General features: G+C 46.8%; 1 protein-coding gene across 1 annotated transcript; it reads left to right on the top strand.

Annotated features, from left to right (window-relative positions):
• Nucleotides 1-858: 858 nt before the first annotated feature.
• LOC103718310 (pentatricopeptide repeat-containing protein At5g39350-like) lies at nucleotides 859-4,998 on the top strand. Its single transcript, XM_008807063.4, has one exon. It carries the CDS (start codon nucleotides 1,330-1,332, stop codon nucleotides 4,330-4,332), a length of 3,003 nt encoding a protein of 1,000 aa, XP_008805285.2. The 5' UTR covers nucleotides 859-1,329; the 3' UTR covers nucleotides 4,333-4,998.
• Nucleotides 4,999-20,888: the final 15,890 nt, after the last annotated feature.

The raw sequence follows: 20,888 nt of genomic DNA, 5'->3' as shown, positions 1-20,888 counted from the left end.
ATACAAAATCTTCTCCTCCCTCCGGATGGTGCATGGAAGAAATAAATCTCACAGTACAGTGGTGTATTTATACCTTTTTTTTTTTTTTCTGTTTACGTTTTATTTTTATTTTTACATCCCCACCGATCGGTAGTGCATTTATCAGTTCTCTATGTCACACTCAATGAAGTGGATCCAAGTAATCTACGTGCTCGCTTATTGAATGGTCTAATTTCAACATGAAAAATAGTTATCTTGGTTTTCTATATTGGCCGGTATTCTGATGGTCCGGTTCTCATATTTCGCTCCGCTCATCATTATTGAGGAGATGGTGATCAAATTCAATATTTCATATTGTACCCAAAAAAGAAAAGAAACAATATCTCATAGGGAGGCCAAGATATTAATAATGCCCTTGCTACTAGCTTATTGTTATTAAAATCAAAGCATAAATTGATAGTCTCAATTTTATTATATCAGCTACTCTTTCGATGTATTAGTTTTTCTTCTAGGAAATAAATAAATCTCATTTATTCAGTAAACTATATGATGGTGTCATAAAGATACCAAGCTGGATGAGCAACATGCAGATCTTCTTGTGGTATTTGGTAGAACAACTTTAAACACTCAAACAAATTTCTCAATACATGATTGGCTCAATAATCATTGGAAGAGCTAGGTATTTTAAAAATGTTCCAAATAATTGGCGAACATCATAAAACAATTCTTATCTCTCTCTGTCTCTTTATTAATCCACTTCATATTTATTCTTGAACCGAATTCAATCCGTAATTTGATATGTAGTTGGAAAGAAGGTTATATATTTGCCTAAGCCATCCAGAGAGATTCAAATATTGAAGTTCTCCAACATTTTTTTTTTAAAGCACAAAAAGCTCTTCAACCTCTTTTATCAACCTATGAAAAGCCATATCCAACAAAAAAGCCATATCCAACATGACTCCCACCAAAATGACGACATATCTAATAATAGAGCAGCAAGATCTTGACCAAAGTCTTAGATTTAAAATATAAAAACAGTAGAGTTTTAGGAATTAATCTAGCTTGGTAATGGTAAAAGGACTTTTCTGGTGAAGGTAAAAGATAAAAAGAAAATATTTCATAGTTCCAAGGTAACTGACAGACATGTAGAATATTGCACTTAAAATCTCGAATATTGCCACGTGTAACGCATGGATTACCTATACGAGGCAGAGGATTGTTCAGCTACTAGGAGCAAATCCAAATCCAAATCCAATTGAGAGGCTTCCCTCCATAGATACTTTGAACCGCCCATGGAAGCAAAACCTTGCGCAGCCCAGCCATGGGCTTCTCCTCTTCCTCCCTAGAGAAATGGCCGCTTATCGTAGCCTCTTCAGATCTCTCCTCCCTTCTCTCCTCCATTCCAAACCTAACTATTCTCTCCTCTCTCCCAAATCATTCTTCTCCACGCTCCCACAAAACCCAGCCTTAAACCCCGCACCCCACCACCCCACCACCCAAACCCACACCAAATTTCTTCGCCTCTTGCGCCGCTGCGACTCGATAGAATTCCTCAGTAAACTTCACGCACTTCTCGTCATTAGTGGGTTTATAGAAGACTACCTTTTTGTTGGTGAAATCATCGATAAATACCTCGTCTTCAATAGTCCCAAATTCGCGATCTCTCTTTTCGATACCACACGCAAGCCAAACTTATCCCTGCAAAATCACACAATTAGATGCTTTTCAAATCATGGATTCTACGCCGAACTGTTGTGTTTGTACGCTCGGTTGCAGAATTCATGCTACCGCTGCTCCGATAATTATACATTTCCCTTTGTGATCAAGGCCTGCGCCACTGTTTCCAGTCTTCGATCAGGGAAGGAGGTTCACTGCGTGGTTCTTAGAACTGGATATGGCGGCAATTTAGTGGTGAAGACCGCTCTTCTTGATTTGTATGCTAAGATGGGGCATATGGAATTGTCGAAAAGGGTTTTTGATGATATGTCTGAGAGAGATGTGGTTTCTTGGAACGCTTTGATTTCAGGATATTGTTCGAATGGGTCTGGCCAAGATGCTTTTGAGGCTCTCCGGCTGATGCAGGCGAACGGTTTCATGCCTAATTCAAGCACCTTTGTTAGTGTCATCCCCGCGTGCACAAGTTTAGGAGCGTTGATGTGGGGAAAGTTGCTGCACGGCTTTGCACTGAAATGCGGGGCTTTCGGTGATGAGGCTCTCGTGCCTACTCTAATCTCGATGTATGCTGGATTTGATGATCTATATGCTGCTAGAATGCTGTTTGAAACGTCATCTATCAAGGATTTAGTTGTTTGGAATGCTATGGTTTCAGCATATGGACAGAATGGGAAATGGGATGAAGCCTTTCAAGTTTTTCAGCTCATGCACCGCACGGATGCAAGCCCTAATCTAGTCACGCTGGTGTCTGTTCTTCCCTCTTGCAGTAATCTCTTTAGCATTCATCATGGTGAGTCTATTCATGCTGTTGGAATCAAACTCGGACTTGCAGATCAGATCTCTGTTGTGGCTGCTCTTGTGTCGATGTACTCTAGGCTTGGAGATTTAGATTCAGCTAGATATATTTTTAATGCAGCACCTGAGAACAGCCTTCTCCTGTGGAATTCTATGATCTCTGGCTATCTTCAGAATGGGGAATGGAGCATGGCTCTCGATACATTTCGTGATATGCAACTTAGAGGTATTGCTCCAGATGCAATTTCTGTGGTTAGTGTCATTTCTGGATGCACTTTAGCTAGAGAATTGCACTCTGGTAGGTCTGCCCATGCATACAGTATTAGAAATGGATTTGGCTTGAACACAAATGTGACAAATGCACTCTTGGCTCTGTACGCTGATTGTGGTCAGTTCTCTGTTAATCTCAAGTTGTTCGACAAGATGCAAGTGCGAAATGTGGTTTCTTGGAATACTTTAATATCTGGGTGGGCTAAGCTCAGAAATATAGAAGCTTCAATATCCTCCTTTTGCAAGATGCGCCAAGAAGGTGTACAATTCGATGTGGTTACGTTAATCAGCATTCTTACTTGCCTTTATCTGGTTGAAGACCTTGCACGCGGAAAGTCCATCCATGTTTTGGTGATCAAAACTGGGTGTGATGAAGATATAACTCTTACAAATGCTCTTATAAGTATGTATACAAGCTGTGGTGATATTGATGCTGGTCACCAACTTTTCAACAGGTTGTCCTTCAAAAGCATCGTCTCTTGGAATGCTTTGATGACAGGATATCGTAAGCAAAGCTTATTCTGGGAGGTCATGGTCCTTTTTGATGAAATGAAGATAAATGGTCAGAAGCCAAATTCTGTTACCTTGCTCAATATATTACCCTCTTGCGAGAGCAAGTTACAGGGCAAGTCTCTGCATGCATATGCCCTTAGAAATTTTTCTGTGTTGGAGCCAGCTCTTCTTACATCAACAATGTGCATGTATGCTCGATTTGATAATGTAAACTATTGTAAGATACTATTTGAGATGGTAGACAAAGGAAATGTGGTTGCATGGAATGCTCTGATGTCTGTCTACATTCAAAGCAAACACGTAGAAGAAGCAGTAAATTCTTTCCAGGAAATGCTTCGAACAGAAATAGAGCCTGACTCCGTGACAATGCTAACATTGATCTCAGCTTGCGCGCAGTTAGAAAGTCTCGATTTAGCACAATGTGTGATGGGTCTCACTATTCACAAGGGCTTTGAGAAGAACACATCTGTGAGCAACTCTCTTATAGACATGTTTGGCAGGTGTGGGAGCATATCAACAGCAAGAGAGCTGTTTGATGGATTGAAAGAAAAGGATCCGATCACTTGGAGTGTGATGATAAATGGATATGGAATGCATGGGGATGGTGCAGCCGCCCTTGGTCTCTTCTCAGAGATGAAAGAAGCTGGGGTGGAGCCAGATGATATAACTTTTATTAGTATTTTGTCAGCTTGCAGTCATGCTGGTTTAGTCGAGCAAGGCCGGATGTTGTTCAAATCGATGTCGGAGGAGCATGGTGTAGCACCGAGGATGGAGCATTATGGCTGCATGGTGGATCTTTTTGGCCGCACAGGACACTTGGTTGAGGCATATGATCTTGTTAAAAATCTGCCTTTTAAGCCTTCTGCTAGCTTGCTGGAGTCTATGCTGGGAGCCTGTCGATGTCATGGCAATGCTGAAATTGGAGAAGCTATTGGGAAGTTGCTCATTGAGTTCAGCCCCCATAGTCCAAGTTCATATGTTATGCTGTCCAACATCTATGCAGCAGCTGGAAGATGGGCTGATTATGGTAGATTAAGGTGGGAAATGGAAATGAGGGGATTGAGAAAAGATCCTGGAATTAGCCTAATTGAGGTAAAATAGCAGCCTAATTATTCTCCCTACTTCAAATGATCAAGCTACTCTTGTCTCTCCATACCTCCTTTTTTTTTTTTTTTTTTTTTTTTTTTTTTTTTTTTTTTTTTTTTTTTTTTTTTTTTTTTTTTTTTTGTTGTACATTGACTGCTCACACTAATCTCACGTGAGCACTGCCATTTGAGTCGAGAAAAAGGATACGACAAGAGGTGGAGGAACAGATATAAAACGGGTTCAGAGGATCTCTTCGGAATGGTGAGCAACAAAGGAGGTGATCCAATTGGCAGTTCTATTCGCTTCCCGGTATACATGCACCATGTGAAAGTCACTACACTCCCTCACCACACTCTCCGTCCTTCATGGTAGCAAATGTAAGCCGGAAAGAAATATTAGTTATTTATTGATTCTTTGACACCTTAGAGATTTGGAATTTCAATAAGAAATCTGTTAGTTAAAGATTATGTTGTACCATGCTCTTGCTGCATTCTTTATGAGTCCTGTGTAAATTCTTATTAAATGGAAGTTTTTGTTAAGCTTTAACTACAATTTGTGAACTTTTCTGCTAGTGAAATATTTGTTTACTTTAAAAGCTAAACATTAATCCTGTGCATGTGAAGTTTTTACTCAGTCGGAGATTCTATTATTAAAATGGGAAAATGTATATTTCTCCCCTTTTTGTTTTGTGAGGTGGATGATTCATACAATCCTGTGGAGACATAATCCTTGGCATCAGAATACAAGAGCTTGTGAAGTTGCTTAGGAGAAAGTACAATGAACGAGCACACATCATTAAAGATTCATATTATTGCAGAGCATCAAGAAAATATAACAAGATGGTTATGCGACTTGATTCTTTTCCCCAATCCAGACACAAATAAACCCCTTCTCTTCCAGCGTCCATTTTATATTGTCAAGAAAATATCAAAAACTCCATGTGGCTTCATTCCATCAAGTCTAAAGAAATAGTATGGAAATAGGGAGCATATTCCAAATCATGGTGGAGCAGCCCGAAGACCCAAGCCATGGAGCTTGGCCTCACATTTTCAGACGTAAAACCATTTGGAATCAGATGCTACAAATTTCTAAAAAATAAAACATGGGGTCATATTATTTTTCATTTTTGCATCATATTAGAGGCTACAAAAATACATGATTTTCAGTTTGTAAGTGTTGCTGGAAATTGGACCCGGGGGCGGTCGTCGGTTGAGGAGGGGGAGCTGTCGGTGGACACAGGTGGGTGACGATCCGTCGGCGAGCGGCGTCCTCCATCGGGGTGCCTGCAAAAAAGCCGGTGGCCGGATCTTCCGGCGCTGGCCCTCCGATGCTTAAGTCAGAGGGGGAAAACTTCGTTTAAAGGAGAAAGGAGGGAGGTAAGTTTTTCTCCGTTTTGTGTGTCCAACCCCTCTCGGGAAGCAAGGGTCCCCTTTTTATAGGGGGGCCGGATTACCTGTGATGTGATAGGGCGAGACCGTCGTACGACTCAGCACGTTGCTTGGACTGGCACACGATCAGGTGAATCATTGCATTGATGTCGGAGGTGAGGCCGTCGTACGACTTGAGCTGGCGCGCGATCGGGTGAATCATTGCATTGATGTCGGAGGTGAGGCCGGGGTCAGAGAATTGTCACGGCCGACAGGACCCTGCTAAGCTGATTTGCCGTGGAGAGCTGAGGATCCGTAGATAATAGGAGCCATGCGCATTAATTGTTGAGTGAGTCGGAGATGTGCATTAATTGTTGAGTAAGCCGGAGATGTGCATTAATTGTTGAGTGAACTGTGGGTTTGCAGAGATCATGCGTAATAAATGCTGGGGCGGTGGCAGGGTATGGCCCTCGGCCAGACTTCGGAAGGGTACAGCCATGGTAGGTGGGCGACGAGGGCGGACCTCCGGGGTCGGGAGCTCTCCGGGTCGGACGTTCCGAGGTCGGGCGCCAACCTCGGTCGTCTAAGGTCGGCAGTCGTGCGGTCTTCTGGTGACGAGGTTACTATGTTCTGGGGGGGAAAACCACATTCCCCCAGCACTACCCCCTGACTTCCGAGTTCGAGCTGCTTGCGAGCTCGGATGCGGGAAGTAGATGTCGTTATTATGGTTACTGACGCCAAAGGGGATTGGATCATGTCTGCTTCCTTACGCGTCCTGAAGCTTTTATAACAGAGGCTGCGCCCTTTGGCCCTTCGAGGTCGTTTTATATGGCGAACTTATGATGGGGTCTGCGTCCTTACGCATCCCGAAGCACTTACAACAGAGATTGCGCCCTTTGGATCTCTGAGATCACTTCATACGGCAAACTCATGATGGGGTCCCTGGGCCCGATGGGGCGGCGCCTCGATCTCGTGGTCGAGGCGCCCTTCTTAAATAGGTACGCCGTTTCGCTCTTCAAAGTGGACACGTAATATGATCCGGGGTCGGACGCTTTTGATCTCGTATTGGCCGAAATAGCGATTTGGGGAGGCTGAGGTTACATCAGTGCTCCACGCGTCCCTGGGGCCTATTAAATGAAGGGAGCGGGGGTGGCGTTCGCTCGTTTTTTGAGGCGGTCCGGTTTTGCGGACCCATGATGAGGCCGTGAAATCCGATGGGACGGCGCCTCGATTTTGTACCCGACACATTGGTCTAGAATGAATGCGGTGCTTCAGCTTCCGAGGCCGACACATGGCGTAATCTAGACGGGGGGTGGAAACCGAACTCGCCGATCTGGGCCGTCGGGGGGGTCTATATAAACCCCCCAGCCCTAAGAGGAGCCTTGTCTGGTTGCCGCCTCTTTTTTTCCGTCTCCATCTTTGTTGTCTTTCTCACCAAAAACCTCACCGGCGGCGCTCAAAGCGATTTCCGGCGACTCCCCCCGTAGGTTCCTTCCCTTTGTTAGTTAGGGGGTTTTTCCCTCTTTTTCCCTTTTCCTCTTCCTCTCTTTTGTCTCTGTACTTTTTCTTGGAAATGGGTTTCAGTCCGGAGGAAGTCGGATCTAGTCTGTCGGGGGAGGAGCTGGAGTTGATCCGCTCCCGGTTCTTCTTCCAGCCCGGGTTTCGCCTTGAAACTGCAGGGCCGGAGGACAGGGTGATACGGCCGCCCTCAGGTCGGATCGCGGTTCACCGCGAGACGCTCTGGGCCGGTCTGCGGTTCCCCCTGCATGAGTTCGTGAACAACTTGCTGGTGGAGTATCAGCTCGTCCCAGCACAGCTTGCTCCGAACTCGTGGAGGACCATAGTCGGGTTCTTGTCCCTCTGTCTCGCACATGGGATCCCGACTTTGGTGAGTATTTTCCGCCGGTGTTTTTTGTTAAAGAAAAATCCGGCGGATGGGGAGTGGCTATACTTCGCCTTTCGGGGCGGTATGTCACTCTTCCAGGGTGCCCCTTCCTCTATTCATGAGTGGAAGGAAAAATTTTTCTTTCTTGCGTCCGAGGTGCCGTGGGGGTTTAACCCGAGGTGGGGGCACCCTTGGCTGAAAGCTCTCAACAGACTCTCCGAGCCCTCGGGGAGGGAGCTGAGGGTCTTGGACGCCCTGCGGGGCCTCGGGAAGGGGTTCAACCTGACCGAGCTCCTGAAGGAGGACGCCCTGGTGAGCATTGGCCTGAGTTCGGCGCGTCTCGAGGGTAAGAGTGGTTGTATGGTCTTTACTTTATCTGTTTCTTCTTCCTTTTTTAACGTTGGTCTGACACTTAGAAAATTTTTCTTGTTTCAGATATTCCTCACATGCCGACCAGCAACACATCCCTCTTCTCCCGATTGAAGAGGCGGGAGGCCGAGGCCGGTGGGGCTCTTCCCCAGCCTCGGAAAAAATCGAGGTCGGCCGGCGCTTCTACCTCGGCCGGAGCGAGTGGCCCGGAGGCGGGGGCCTCCACAGCTGCTCAAGGGCGGGAGCCGGCTACCGGGGGTGCAGCCCCGATCACTACGAGGGTGTCGGATTTGGCGGCCCCTCTTTGCCCCGCTCCTGTTTCCGAGCGGAGGGGGCGAGCGACCGTCGAGTCGCAACGCTCGGAGCCCGAGCAAAGCAGGGGCTCCGAGGTTCCAAGCTCGGGCAGGCTGAGCTCTTCACGGGGCTCGGGGAGAGAATCGGCCGAGCCGGGGTCCCCGCTCCTCGAGGGGACTTGGCTCTTCACGACGCCGATGTCGCGCGGGCGGTATTTCGGCGCGCAATGCTTCCGGCGGACCGGGCCGAGTTCCGCACCTTGTCCCTGGAAGCAATCGTCGACAGTGCCTATTGCAACACTGTCCGAGTAAGTTATCCCCTTGGCTCTCCTTCAGCTATTAGTGTGTACGAATAATTTGCTTACCGCCTTCTTCCTTTTCTTTCTTGCAGCGTGTTCATGAAGTCGACACCTTGGTGTTCATTGCCCAAGGATGTCAAGAAGAAACTCGGTGCCTCGGCCGGCAACTGGAGCCGGCCAAGAAGAGGATCGCCGAGCTGGAGGCTGCGCTGGCCGAGGCCGAGGCGCGGAGGGAGGCGACAGAGGCCGGGCGACTGGCCATGGTCGAGGTGCTCGAGGAAGAAAGGGCTGCCCATTCTCTGGCCAAGTCAGCCCTGCGCGCTTCGGAGGCGCGTCTGGGGGAGGCTCAGTCCGAGGTCGCGGGCCTCAAGTACGAGGGCGGGGTCTTGCGCCTGAAGATAGAGCAGCTTGAGGCCCGGGAAAGGAGGGCGCTCGAGCGAGCCGAGCATGATGCAACCGAGCCGGCGGTGGCGGAGGCCCTCCCTCGTGAAATCAACGAGGACGTTTCCGTGGCGCCCGCCGAGGCCCCTGCCGCAGACCCCGAGCCCGCGTCCGCCGAAGACCCTCAGGTCATCGCCATAGATGACCCCGAGGGTAACGCCGACGCGACCGCCGCCCCTTAGGACTTAGATTTATATCTTCTTTTATTGTAAACGAGGTCGGCCTTCAAATTTTTGAACGGTCGACCTCCAACTTTGTACTTAGCCTCTTGGCACTTCATTAATGAAAAGATTTTTTTTTTCGCCATTCCGTGTCTAGTTTTTCCTTTCTCTTTCCGATTGTAAGCAGGGCTGGTGCTTTGGCCTCAGACTTGTATCCCAATCTTTAGGCTGCTTTTCAATAAAGACTTGTTTCTCAGCTGTGTTTTGTTTTTCTTTCGCCCGACTTATTGGAATGTCTAAGTCCCAATCACACTGGTTGGGGGGCTCTGAACCCGGATTCTAAAAAAGTTTCGCCAAGTCTTGGAGCTCGGATTTGGAGCTCGCAGAGGTTACTCAGTTCAATTTTTGGATTTTTGAGGTACTGGGCTCGGACCTCGGGCCCCAAGGGCGGCGGTATCGGATTCGCATAGGTCGCTATTAAGGTATTTGACCGAGCCTTTGAGTTTGGCGTTTCAGAGCGTAGGTCCATTGGAATGTTAGGGCTGTTCCCTGAAGGAGAACGTGAGCCAGTGGTCAAACCATCGCCAGGGCTTTCATGATTATTGCCCTCGGGCTTCACCGAGGTTTCGGTGAGCGGGGTCGGAACCAGTAAAGGATACCTCAGCCCTTTCAAGCTTAATCGGCACGTCCGGGGTCGGGGCTATCTTTACGGGTCGAGATTGACGTCTCGACATATGGGGGCCGAATCGGGCCCTTATGCACGAGGGTTTACATGAGTTGTCATGGAGGTTGTCGGTAGATGGAGCATGCATGAGGTCAATGGGAGATTAGTCTTAAACCGACTTGTAGGAGCAACCCGGCTTCGGCCGGGATAAGGTCCCAATTTCAATCGGGATTTCGCTGGCAATACGTAGATAAATATAACAAGGCGAGCATCAAGCGGGATGTACCTTTTGCATCTCCGAAATTGCGCACCTTGTAGCGGAGTGGGTTGCCTTGTTTCCTCGCCGACTTTCGAAGTCACTTTTTGACTTTCGGAGAGCTTGGGCTTCTTATGAACCCGATGGCGCCCCGAGGTTGAGGGGGTTTGGGAATGCTCCATCAATCTGCGACGCTTCCCAAGGTCGAGGGAGTTTGGGACTCTACGGTCGACCCTCGGGGCATCCCGACCTTAGTCGAGGAATCGTGTGCCAGGTCGACGGGTCTGGGGACGCTCTATCGACCTGCGACGCTTCCCGAGGTCGAGGGAGTTTGGGACTCTACGGTCGACCCTCGGGGCATCCCGACCTTAGTCGAGGAATTGTGCGTCAGGTCGATGGATCTGGGAACGCTCTATCGACCTGCGACGCTTCCCGAGGTCGAGGGAGTTTGGAACTCTACGGTCGACCCTCGGGGCATTCCGACCTTAGTCGAGGAATCGTGCGTCAGGTCGATGAGTCTGGGAACGCTCTATCGACCTGCGACGCTTCCCGAGGTCGAGGGAGTTTGGGACTCTACGGTCGACCCTCCGGGCATCCCGACCTTAGTCGAGGAATTATGCGTCAGGTCGATGGGTCTGGGAACGCTCTATCGACCTGCGACGCTTTCCGAGGTCGAGGGAGTTTGGGACTCTACTGTAATGTCCAGGCCCACAACCTACTAGGCCCAATAAGAAATGGGCCCAGTTAAGGGTTTGGGCCCAAATTTCACTGTGGGTAGTGCTGTTATAATGTTTAAAAAAAAAAAAAAAGAAGGGATAAGACCGACAGGGAAGGGTGACCCTCACCCCTGCTGGCAGCCGATGCCGGCGCACCGGAGACAGGGGGCGGCGGCGGCCAGTCCCGGAGAGGGGAGGAATGGAGCGGATGGGACCTCTCAGAGGGGGGTCTCATCCTCTAAACAATTATTAAGCCTCTGCCGGCAACCCCAAGTCACAGACCCCCAAGAACACTGAACGAGAGAGAGAGCCGAAGCCCTGGAGCCGAAGGCGAAGGAGCCCTGAAGCTCCAAGAGGAAGGAGGGACTACCAGGGGGAAGAACTGCCCAACGGTAACTAGCAAAAGAGGTGTTGGAGAGGAGGCACCGCAGGTCATCCCCGGAAATGGTAAGCTCCTGTTTCCAAAATAAAATAGAGGAGGGACTCCGTACACGGTTCTCGACTGCAGCCTCTGCCGGCTCTCGGCCGGGGGGGGGGGGTTGCAGTCGGCCGGAGCCCCATTCCCTTCTTCTTCTTCAGTGGGATAGGGAGTCTCGGTGAAGAAAAGAAGGGAGGAAAGAAAAGAAGAAGAAAGATGAGAGAGGGAAGAGGGGACTCCCGTGTGCGGCCGCGAGCGTCGCCGACGCCTTGGAAGCTAGGTAAGCCCCTTCCTCCCTATCTTCTAATTTATTCAAGATAACAAAGAAAGAAACAAAGAGAGAAAGGAAGGGGAAGAAACAGGGCTCACCGCGTGCGGCCGCGAGCATCGCCGGCGTCGCTGGCCTCGGCCGCGAGCACCGCGGCGTTGCAGCCGGCCGAGAGCACCACGACCATCGCGCGGTGCGGCCGTGGGCTCAGTCGCGGGCATCCCGTGACACCGCTAGCTCTCCCGGCGCGTCTCTCCTCCGTGGGAGAAGGGAGGGCCGCCGTAGGCGCCGCCGGCCTCGGCTAGCCTCTCGAGAACTCCGTCACCCTCATCCCGAGCTCGCCTTCCTCTCTTCGCAGGAGAAGAAAGGGGGGAAGGAAAAGAGGGATCGGGAGAAGAAAAGAAAGGGAGGAGAACAGAAGAAAGAAAGGAAAAGAGAGAAGGAAAGGAAGGTTCGGGAAGAAACAGGGAAGAAATGAAAAAGGGAAAGAAAAAGAAAAAGAAAGAAAGAAAAAAAAAATATATAAAAAGGGGGGTTTAGCCAAATCTAACTAACCTAAGCCCAATTAGACTGGGCAAGTCTAAATCCGAGCTCAATCAGATTGTGCTAAGTCTGGACGAGCCCAAACTGCAAATTGGGTCAAATCCGAACCAAATTAGGCCCAAATTGATTTGGGTCCGAACCCAGTTGAGTGGAGTTAATCCCAGCAGGCCCAATTAATACTAAATTAGGCCCAGTAAATTGACAGAGGACCCAATTGGCTAGAAAAGGTTGGACCCAATTATAAACGAGGCCCAATCTGGTGTTAAATCGAACTCCAAAGGCTTTAAATTGGACTTGGCTAGATCCTTGGATGGGATCCAAGCAAGTAAGTTCATAGTATGAAGAACTAAGAGATTTTATAATAAATAAATGGGGAATAATGTAAACCCTATGATGTTGTTTTAGGTGATTAAGGATTTGTCACCTGGACTTGAGCAATTTGGAAAGCGAATTGAGGTAAGTAATCTACCTTAATCTTATCGTAGATCTTGTATTACGTTTTATAAGATGAACCAGTGTTTTTCATACAATTTGAATTGTATACATGATTTGTGAAGAAAGTAAGTAACTTGTTTTAATCTTGTTGTGAATCATGTATGTAAGTAGCCTGCCCTAATTTTTATGGATCATACATGAAATTTAACATGTTATGCATGTACTGTAGGCTAAGAATGATATATGTTTTATATTCCGTTATGCCTACAAAATACTGGGATTACGTTACATGCTAAGATATGAGTTATGAAATATGAACATGAGTGGTACATGTCAGTCACATAATTCATAGTTGTGCACATATTATGTTTTCATAGCTCTTGTGATACATGCAAAATGAATGGAGTTCCATGTTATGATTTTTCTTAGCATGAGTGTAAAGAATGATGATGATTTGCTCTAGCTGCATATTGCTTGTAAGGGGGTACCTAAGAACTACTAATGCTACGGGCCGAATGCAACTGAGCCGGCCTTGCCAGTGGCCGATAATGACTGAGCCAGCCCCGCCAGTGGCCGACTAATAACTGAGCAGGCCCTGCCAGTGACCATTTATGAATTCGCCGTAGCATTTATGAGGTACTACCTATACGGAGCATTATTTATGAACTCCTAAGAGCTACTGACCCAATGTAACTGAGCCGGCCTTGCCAGTGGCCGAGAATGACTGAGCCAGCCCCGCCAGTGGCCGCCTAATAACTGAGCCGGTCCCGCCAGTGGCCAAGAATGACTTCGCAGTAGCATTTGAGAGCACGACCACGGCATGCCGGGGGCACGGTTTCATATGCATACTTTATGAAAATGATATTTGAAGCATGATCATGAGGCTCATTTCAGAGCCTGGATATATGAGGCGGGTGCTTCCAAATCCTGCAGATGTGTTTTTGGGGAGAAGCATAATCGGTGAGGGGTGAAGGACGCTTGCGTGAAGCCCCGGAACCGGCCAACATCTGGCAGGGGAGCCCCGTGTTTCCCCCTCATGTGGGCCCGATAGTCACGTGCCCTGCGCAGGCGGGCCGTGACATCTATGAACGTGCATGGCCAAAGCATACATTGTTTTACAACGGGTTTTTTGAATATATCCTTATGCAATGTTGTATTTTGCTATAACAGCTATCTCCTTTAAATTGCATACATATTATGCCATGATGATGATTAGATAAATATGCATGTCAGCTTCTCAAACCCTGCATAAATATGGTTACCGTTATGTTCGATCCGGTAAGATTATGTATGATTACTTACTGAGCCGTGTAGCTCATATCCGTTCGTTTACTTTTTCTTTCAGATCCTTACCACTGATAGCTGCCAGAGACACGTTAGTTTGGTATCAGGGCTTCTTTCTTTTGGGGTAAAGCAAGAATACTTTTGTGTACATAAACTACATAGAAGCTCTGTATTTGGGTACTGACCAGCATGATGTACTAAGAATGCTTTCATATGAAAAGATTCGGTTGGTTTGACTATCCTGTTACCCAGGTATGAGGCTTCGTGCTATTGTGGGCGATAGTCGGCAATAGCACGGCCGTGTCACGGATCCGGGTCCGGGGCGTGACATTTCGTGATATCAGAGCAATAGGTTAATCATGAGTAAAAATTTCAAATTTTAATAAGGGAATGGGTAGTTAAGTCTCATTCGGGAGGATTCTGCATACTTGGAGAGAGAGAAAAAAAAAAAAATTTGGTGTTTTCAAACAGAATGGTAGCGAGCCATGCCAAAATAAGAATAAGCTAGTTTGGAGATTTCTCGATGGAGTAATTTGTATTTTGGATTATGATTAAAGTATATTTTGACTGATATTAAGTGGAGTACTAGCTATGGAATATTAAAGTACATGGTGATTATTTGTGTATTAGTATATAGGTGATTTTGGAAGTTTAACTTGATACCGGGTACTGTGGATAATACTTCTAGTTTGAAGTTAATTATTTTGATGGCAAGATAGGGTTCATTCATAAGTTGTTTAAGGCTTGGACAAGGAAAGCTTTTATATTCTTTGAGGTTAAAATCTGTATGACAATTATGCATGAAACTATTGTATAGAAAGAAAATATATCTGAGAATGACATTTAAGAGTTTCTCCTTTGTTTACTTGGAATGTGACATATTAGATCTTTTCAAATTACAATGCAAGATTGGTATTTTGATTGGAAGTCATTTAGTAAATTCTGGGATAATTTCCAATCTTGAAGAATATTTTTGGCTCATTTTATATGAATGGAGTTGCTGAAAATGTAAAATTTATTTAAAGCATTGTTACTTATTTAAGGGGATCTTATGTTGGGATACCCTTTCTTTACTCGTTCATGAAAAGGTAAAAGGAAGTTCTAGCTAAGTAACATACGATCTAGATGGAGGAAAGATTTGAAATACAAATACAGATGAGGAATTAAATAGTTCTGTTTGTAGGCAAATAGTATGTTGATCAAAAGTTATTTGTGAATTCAAAGGAATTTGATCAGAATGCGCAGCGAAAACATAGTGATCTGAATTATTTATCTAAGTTGGCCAGAAGTATTATTCTTTTGATTCGGAAAGTTTTAATAACAAAAGATTTGATCTGTTTTCTTGTGTAGTAAGATTTTTCTGGATAAATAAAAGGAGAATGTTCTGATTTCTGGATAGCACTGTGCTATCCTAGATTCTCCAGTTTTATGTCATGCTAAGAAACTTCTTAGCATCTTTTGACATGAATTAATAGATCATCGATTTTGATCTTGGATCTAGAATATGTTGGTATGTACCTTCTCCCTCTTAAATTTGAAGCTTGAAATTTTTAATTAATATCCATCCTTTATTCGATTGAAAGAAATTGAGGTTGTCAATTGACTTTGATGAATATCTATCAAGGGTGGATTGAAGTTGTTTATGATCTAATCTTGTGATAGATCGGGTAATCGAGAGCAGTTGATACTTTGACAAAGAAACTCGAAGTTCTTATTCAGAATTGAGATGTAGATTTTTGTGTATAAGAGAAAAGTTTGATTTAGATCACCTACCAAAAGAATCAAATCTGAAAATGTTAGACCTTATTCTTTTGATAAGATCTAATGATGAAACTGTATTGATGAATAGAATTATTGAAAAATTTGAATTAGAATTCTAATGGAGAAAAGTGTTGTTGATTCTCTGAATAATCTGGAGACAGCTATATAATTTCACCAGTGAGTTTTTCTATTGTGGCAATTCCTGGAAGATTTTGAGCATCTTAAATTTAGTATTAACGGATTGATGGTTCCTTAGGGCTTAGACCTGGAATGGCCCCTACACCTAGCTATAACATTTTCAATCTTTCTCTTCGAAAGGGGTTTGAGGTTTTGCTAGGATAAAGGTTGATCATTAAATTGTAAGCAAAGTTAAGAGAAGAAAGAGGATTATAGATTATGAAAAGTATTTGATGCTAATGCTCTCACCTATTTCTATTAACCCGATTACGACCGTTGTGTAGACTTAATCGAGAGCAATTAATTTCTTGGGCCAAGAATCATAGCATTTAAAATCTAAGGTTGGAAGATTAGTCTTCTTTTGGGAGAGATCAAAAGAACTCCTATATCATAAATAGAAGGGATCAAGTTTTGAGATGCCATGATTTTGCCAAAATCTTATCAGCAAGCATTTTAAGAGGGAGACTAACCGAGAACTAGAGGGTGACTCGATGGTTGAATACTTTTAAAGCTTGAACCTTAAGGTATGACTAATTTCGAGGACGAAATTTATTTTAAGGGGGGTAGGATGTAATGTCCGGGCCCACAACCTACTAGGCCCAATAAGAAATGGGCCCAGTTAAGGGTTTGGGCCCAAATTTCACTGTGGGCAGTGCTGTTATAATGTTTTAAAAAAAAAAAACGAAGGGATAAGACCGACAGGGAAGGGTGACCCTCACCCCTGCTGGCAGCCGATGCCGGCGCACCGGAGACAGGGGGGCGGCGGCGGCCAGTCCCGGAGAGGGGAGGAATGGAGCGGATGGGACCTCTCAGAGGGGGGTCTCATCCTCTAAACAATTATTAAGCCTCTGCCGGCAACCCCAAGTCACAGACCCCCAAGAACACTGAACGAGAGAGAGAGCCGAAGCCCTGGAGCCGAAGGCGAAGGAGCCCTGAAGCTCCAAGAGGAAGGAGGGACTACCAGGGGGAAGAACTGCCCAACGGTAACTAGCAAAAGAGGTGTTGGAGAGGAGGCACCGCAGGTCATCCCCGGAAATGGTAAGCTCCTGTTTCCAAAATAAAATAGAGGAGGGACTCCGTACACGGTTCTCGACTGCAGCCTCTGCCGGCTCTCGGCCGGGGGGGGGGGTTGCAGTCGGCCGGAGCCCCATTCCCTTCTTCTTCTTCAGTGGGATAGGGAGTCTCGGTGAAGAAAAGAAGGGAGGAAAGAAAAGAAGAAGAAAGATGAGAGAGGGAAGAGGGGACTCCCGTGTGCGGCCGCGAGCGTCGCCGGCGCCCTGGAAGCTAGGTAAGCCCCTTCCTCCCTATCTTCTAATTTATTCAAGATAACAAAGAAAGAAACAAAGAGAGAAAGGAAGGGGAAGAAACAGGGCTCACCGCGTGCGGCCGCGAGCATCGCCGGCGTCGCTGGCCTCGGCCGCGAGCACCGCGGCGTTGCAGCCAGCCGTGAGCACCACGACCATCGCGCGGTGCAGCCGTGGGCTCAGTCGCGGGCATCCCGTGACACCGCTAGCTCTCCCGGCGCGTCTCTCCTTCGTGGGAGAAGGGAGGGCCGCCGTAGGCGCCGCCGGCCTCGGCTAGCCTCTCGAGAACTCCGTCACCCTCATCCCGAGCTCGCCTTCCTCCCTTCGCAGGAGAAGAAAGGGGGGAAGGAAAAGAGGGATCGGGAGAAGAAAAGAAAGGGAGGAGAACAGAAGAAAGAAAGGAAAAGAGAGAAGGAAAGGAAGGTTCGAGAAGAAACAGGGAAGAAATGAAAAAGGGAAAGAAAAAGAAAAAGAAAGAAAGAAAAAAAAATATATATAAAAAGGGGGGTTTAGCCAAATCTAACTAACCTAAGCCCAATTAGACTGGGCAAGTCTAAATCCGAGCTCAATCAGATTGTGCTAAGTCTGGACGAGCCCAAACTGCAAATTGGGTCAAATCCGAACCAAATTAGGCCCAAATTGATTTGGGTCCGAACCCAGTTGAGTGGAGTTAATCCCAGCAGGCCCAATTAATACTAAATTAGGCCCAGTAAATTGACAGAGGACCCAATTGGCTAGAAAAGGTTGGACCCAATTATAAACGAGGCCCAATCTGGTGTTAAATCGAACTCCAAAGGCTTTAAATTGGACTTGGCTAGATCCTTGGATGGGATCCAAGCAAGTAAGTTCATAGTATGATGAACTAAGAGATTTTATAATAAATAAATGGGGAATAATGTAAACCCTATGATGTTGTTTTAGGTGATTAAGGATTTGTCACCTGGACTTGAGCAATTTGGAAAGCGAATTGAGGTAAGTAATCTACCTTAATCTTATCGTAGATCTTGTATTACGTTTTATAAGATGAACCAGTGTTTTTCATACAATTTGAATTGTATACATGATTTGTGAAGAAAGTAAGTAACTTGTTTTAATCTTGTTGTGAATCATGTATGTAAGTAGCCTGCCCTAATTTTTATGGATCATACATGAAATTTAACATGTTATGCATGTACTGTAGGCTAAGAATGATATATGTTTTATATTCCGTTATGCCTACAAAATACTGGGATTACGTTACATGCTAAGATATGAGTTATGAAATATGAACATGAGTGGTACATGTCAGTCACATAATTCATAGTTGTGCACATATTATGTTTTCATAGCTCTTGTGATACATGCAAAATGAATGGAGTTCCATGTTATGATTTTTCTTAGCATGAGTGTAAAGAATGATGATGATTTGCTCTAGCTGCATATTGCTTGTAAGGGGGTACCTAAGAACTACTAATGCTACGGGCCGAATGCAACTGAGCCGGCCTTGCCAGTGGCCGATAATGACTGAGCCAGCCCCGCCAGTGGCCGACTAATAACTGAGCAGGCCCCGCCAGTGACCATTTATGAATTCGCCGTAACATCTATGAGGTACTACCTATACGGAGCATTATTTATGAACTCTTAAGAGCTACTGACCCAATGTAACTGAGCCGGCCTTGCCAGTGGCCGAGAATGACTGAGCCAGCCCCGCCAGTGGCCGCCTAATAACTGAGCCGGTCCCGCCAGTGGCCAAGAATGACTTCGCAGTAGCATTTGAGAGCACGACCACGGCATGCCGGGGGCACGGTTTCATATGCATACTTTATGAAAATGATATTTGAAGCATGATCATGAGGCTCATTTCAGAGCCTGGGTATATGAGGCGGGTGCTTCCAAATCCTGCAGATGTGTTTTTGGGGAGAAGCATAATCGGTGAGGGGTGAAGGACGCTTGCGTGAAGCCCCGGAACCGGCCAACATCTGGCAGGGGAGCCCCGTGTTTCCCCCTCATGTGGGCCCGATAGTCACGTGCCCTGCGCAGGCGGGCCGTGACATCTATGAACGTGCATGGCCAAAGCATACATTGTTTTACAACGGGTTTTTTGAATATATCCTTATGCAATGTTGTATTTTGCTATAACAGTTATCTCCTTTAAATTGCATACATATTATGCCATGATGATGATTAGATAAATATGCATGTCAGCTTCTCAAACCCTGCATAAATATGGTTACCGTTATGTTCGATCCGGTAAGATTATGTATGATTACTTACTGAGCCGTGTAGCTCATATCCGTTCGTTTACTTTTTCTTTCAGATCCTTACCACTGATAGCTGCCAGAGACACGTTAGTTTGGTATCAGGGCTTCTTTCTTTTGGGGTAAAGCAAGAATACTTTTGTGTACATAAACTACATAGAAGCTCTGTATTTGGGTACTGACCAGCATGATGTACTAAGAATGCTTTCATATGAAAAGATTCGGTTGGTTTGACTACCCTGTTACCCAGGTATGAGGCTTCGTGCTATTGTGGGCGATAGTCGGCAATAGCACGGCCGTGTCACGGATCCGGGTCCGGGGCGTGACATCTACGGTCGACCCTCGGGGCATCCCGACCTTAGTCGAGGAATTGTGCGTCAGGTCGATGGGTCTGGGAACGCTCTATCGACCTGCGACGCTTCCCGAGGTCGAGGGAGTTTGGGACTCTACGGTCGACCCTCGGGGCATCCCGACCTTAGTCGAGGAATCTGAGGATCACAAACGACCCGATATTAGAAAAGATAATGATAATCATTGAAAAGAGACGAATCATTATAAAGAGGAGACTGAGTCCATGTTCATGATTGCCTAGAACCCCTTGGGGTTTCATTGGTAATACATCCGTAGATTCTCGGAGTTCCAGCTTCGCGGAATAGGAGTCCCTTCGAGAGATTTCAACTTGTATGCTCCGGGTCGTTGTACTCGGGCGATTTGATATGGCCCTTCCCAGTTTGGGGCGAGCTTTCCCTGCTCAGTTGGATGAGAAGCCTCGGCTCTCCTGAGGACGAGGTCCCCCACCTTGAAGAGCTTGGGCTTAACTCTGGAGTTGTAGTACTGGGCCGTTTTCTGCTGGTACCTTGCCATGCGGACCCGGGCGACCTCTCGTGTCTCTTCGACGAGATCCAGATTATTTCTGAGTCGGGAAGAGTTGGAGTCGGGGTCGTAGTGCTCCACCCTCGAAGAGGGGAGGCCGATTTCCAGCGGGATGACAGCCTCCGTGCCATATGCCAGGTTGAAGGGGGTCTCTCCAGTGGGTAACCGGAACGTAGTCCGGTATGCCCAGAGGACGTTGTACAAGTCCTCGACCCACTGTCCTTTGGATCGATCAAGCCTAGCCTTGAGTCCCTACAAAATGGTACGATTAGTTACCTCAGTTTTCCCGTTTGTCTGGGGATGGGCGACCGAAGTGAAGCGGTGATCGATGCCGAGCTCGGAGCAAAATTCTCTGAAGTGGACGTTGTCGAACTGCCGGCCATTGTCAGATATAAGGATACGGGGGAGTCCGAATCTGCAGATTATGGACTTCTATACAAAGTCCCGCATCTTCTGCTCGGTAATCCGGGCCACAGGTTCAGCTTCAACCCATTTGGTGAAGTAGTCGATGGAGACGACCAAAAATTTTCTTTGCCCGGTGGCCAGAGGAAAGGGCCCCAGAATATCGATCCTCCACTGGGCAAATGGCCAGGGGGCGATAATTGAAGTTAGCGGGGCCGAAGGTCGGCGTTGGATGCTGGCGTTCCGTTGACACCGGTCACACTTCCGAACAAAGTCCGTTGCATCTTTCTGGAGCGTGGGCCAGAAATATCCTTGCTGCAGGATCTTATGGGCTAGCGCCCGACCTCCCAGGTGATTTCCGCAAATCCCTTCATGGACCTCTCGAAGGGCATAGTCCGCCTCCGAGGGGCGGAGACAT

This window comes from Phoenix dactylifera, chromosome 8 (assembly GCF_009389715.1).
Source record: "Phoenix dactylifera cultivar Barhee BC4 chromosome 8, palm_55x_up_171113_PBpolish2nd_filt_p, whole genome shotgun sequence".
NCBI classification, from domain to species: Eukaryota; Viridiplantae; Streptophyta; class Magnoliopsida; order Arecales; family Arecaceae; genus Phoenix; species Phoenix dactylifera.
Note: the sequence above shows the minus strand (reverse complement) of the source record. Positions and strands in the feature narration are given on the sequence as shown.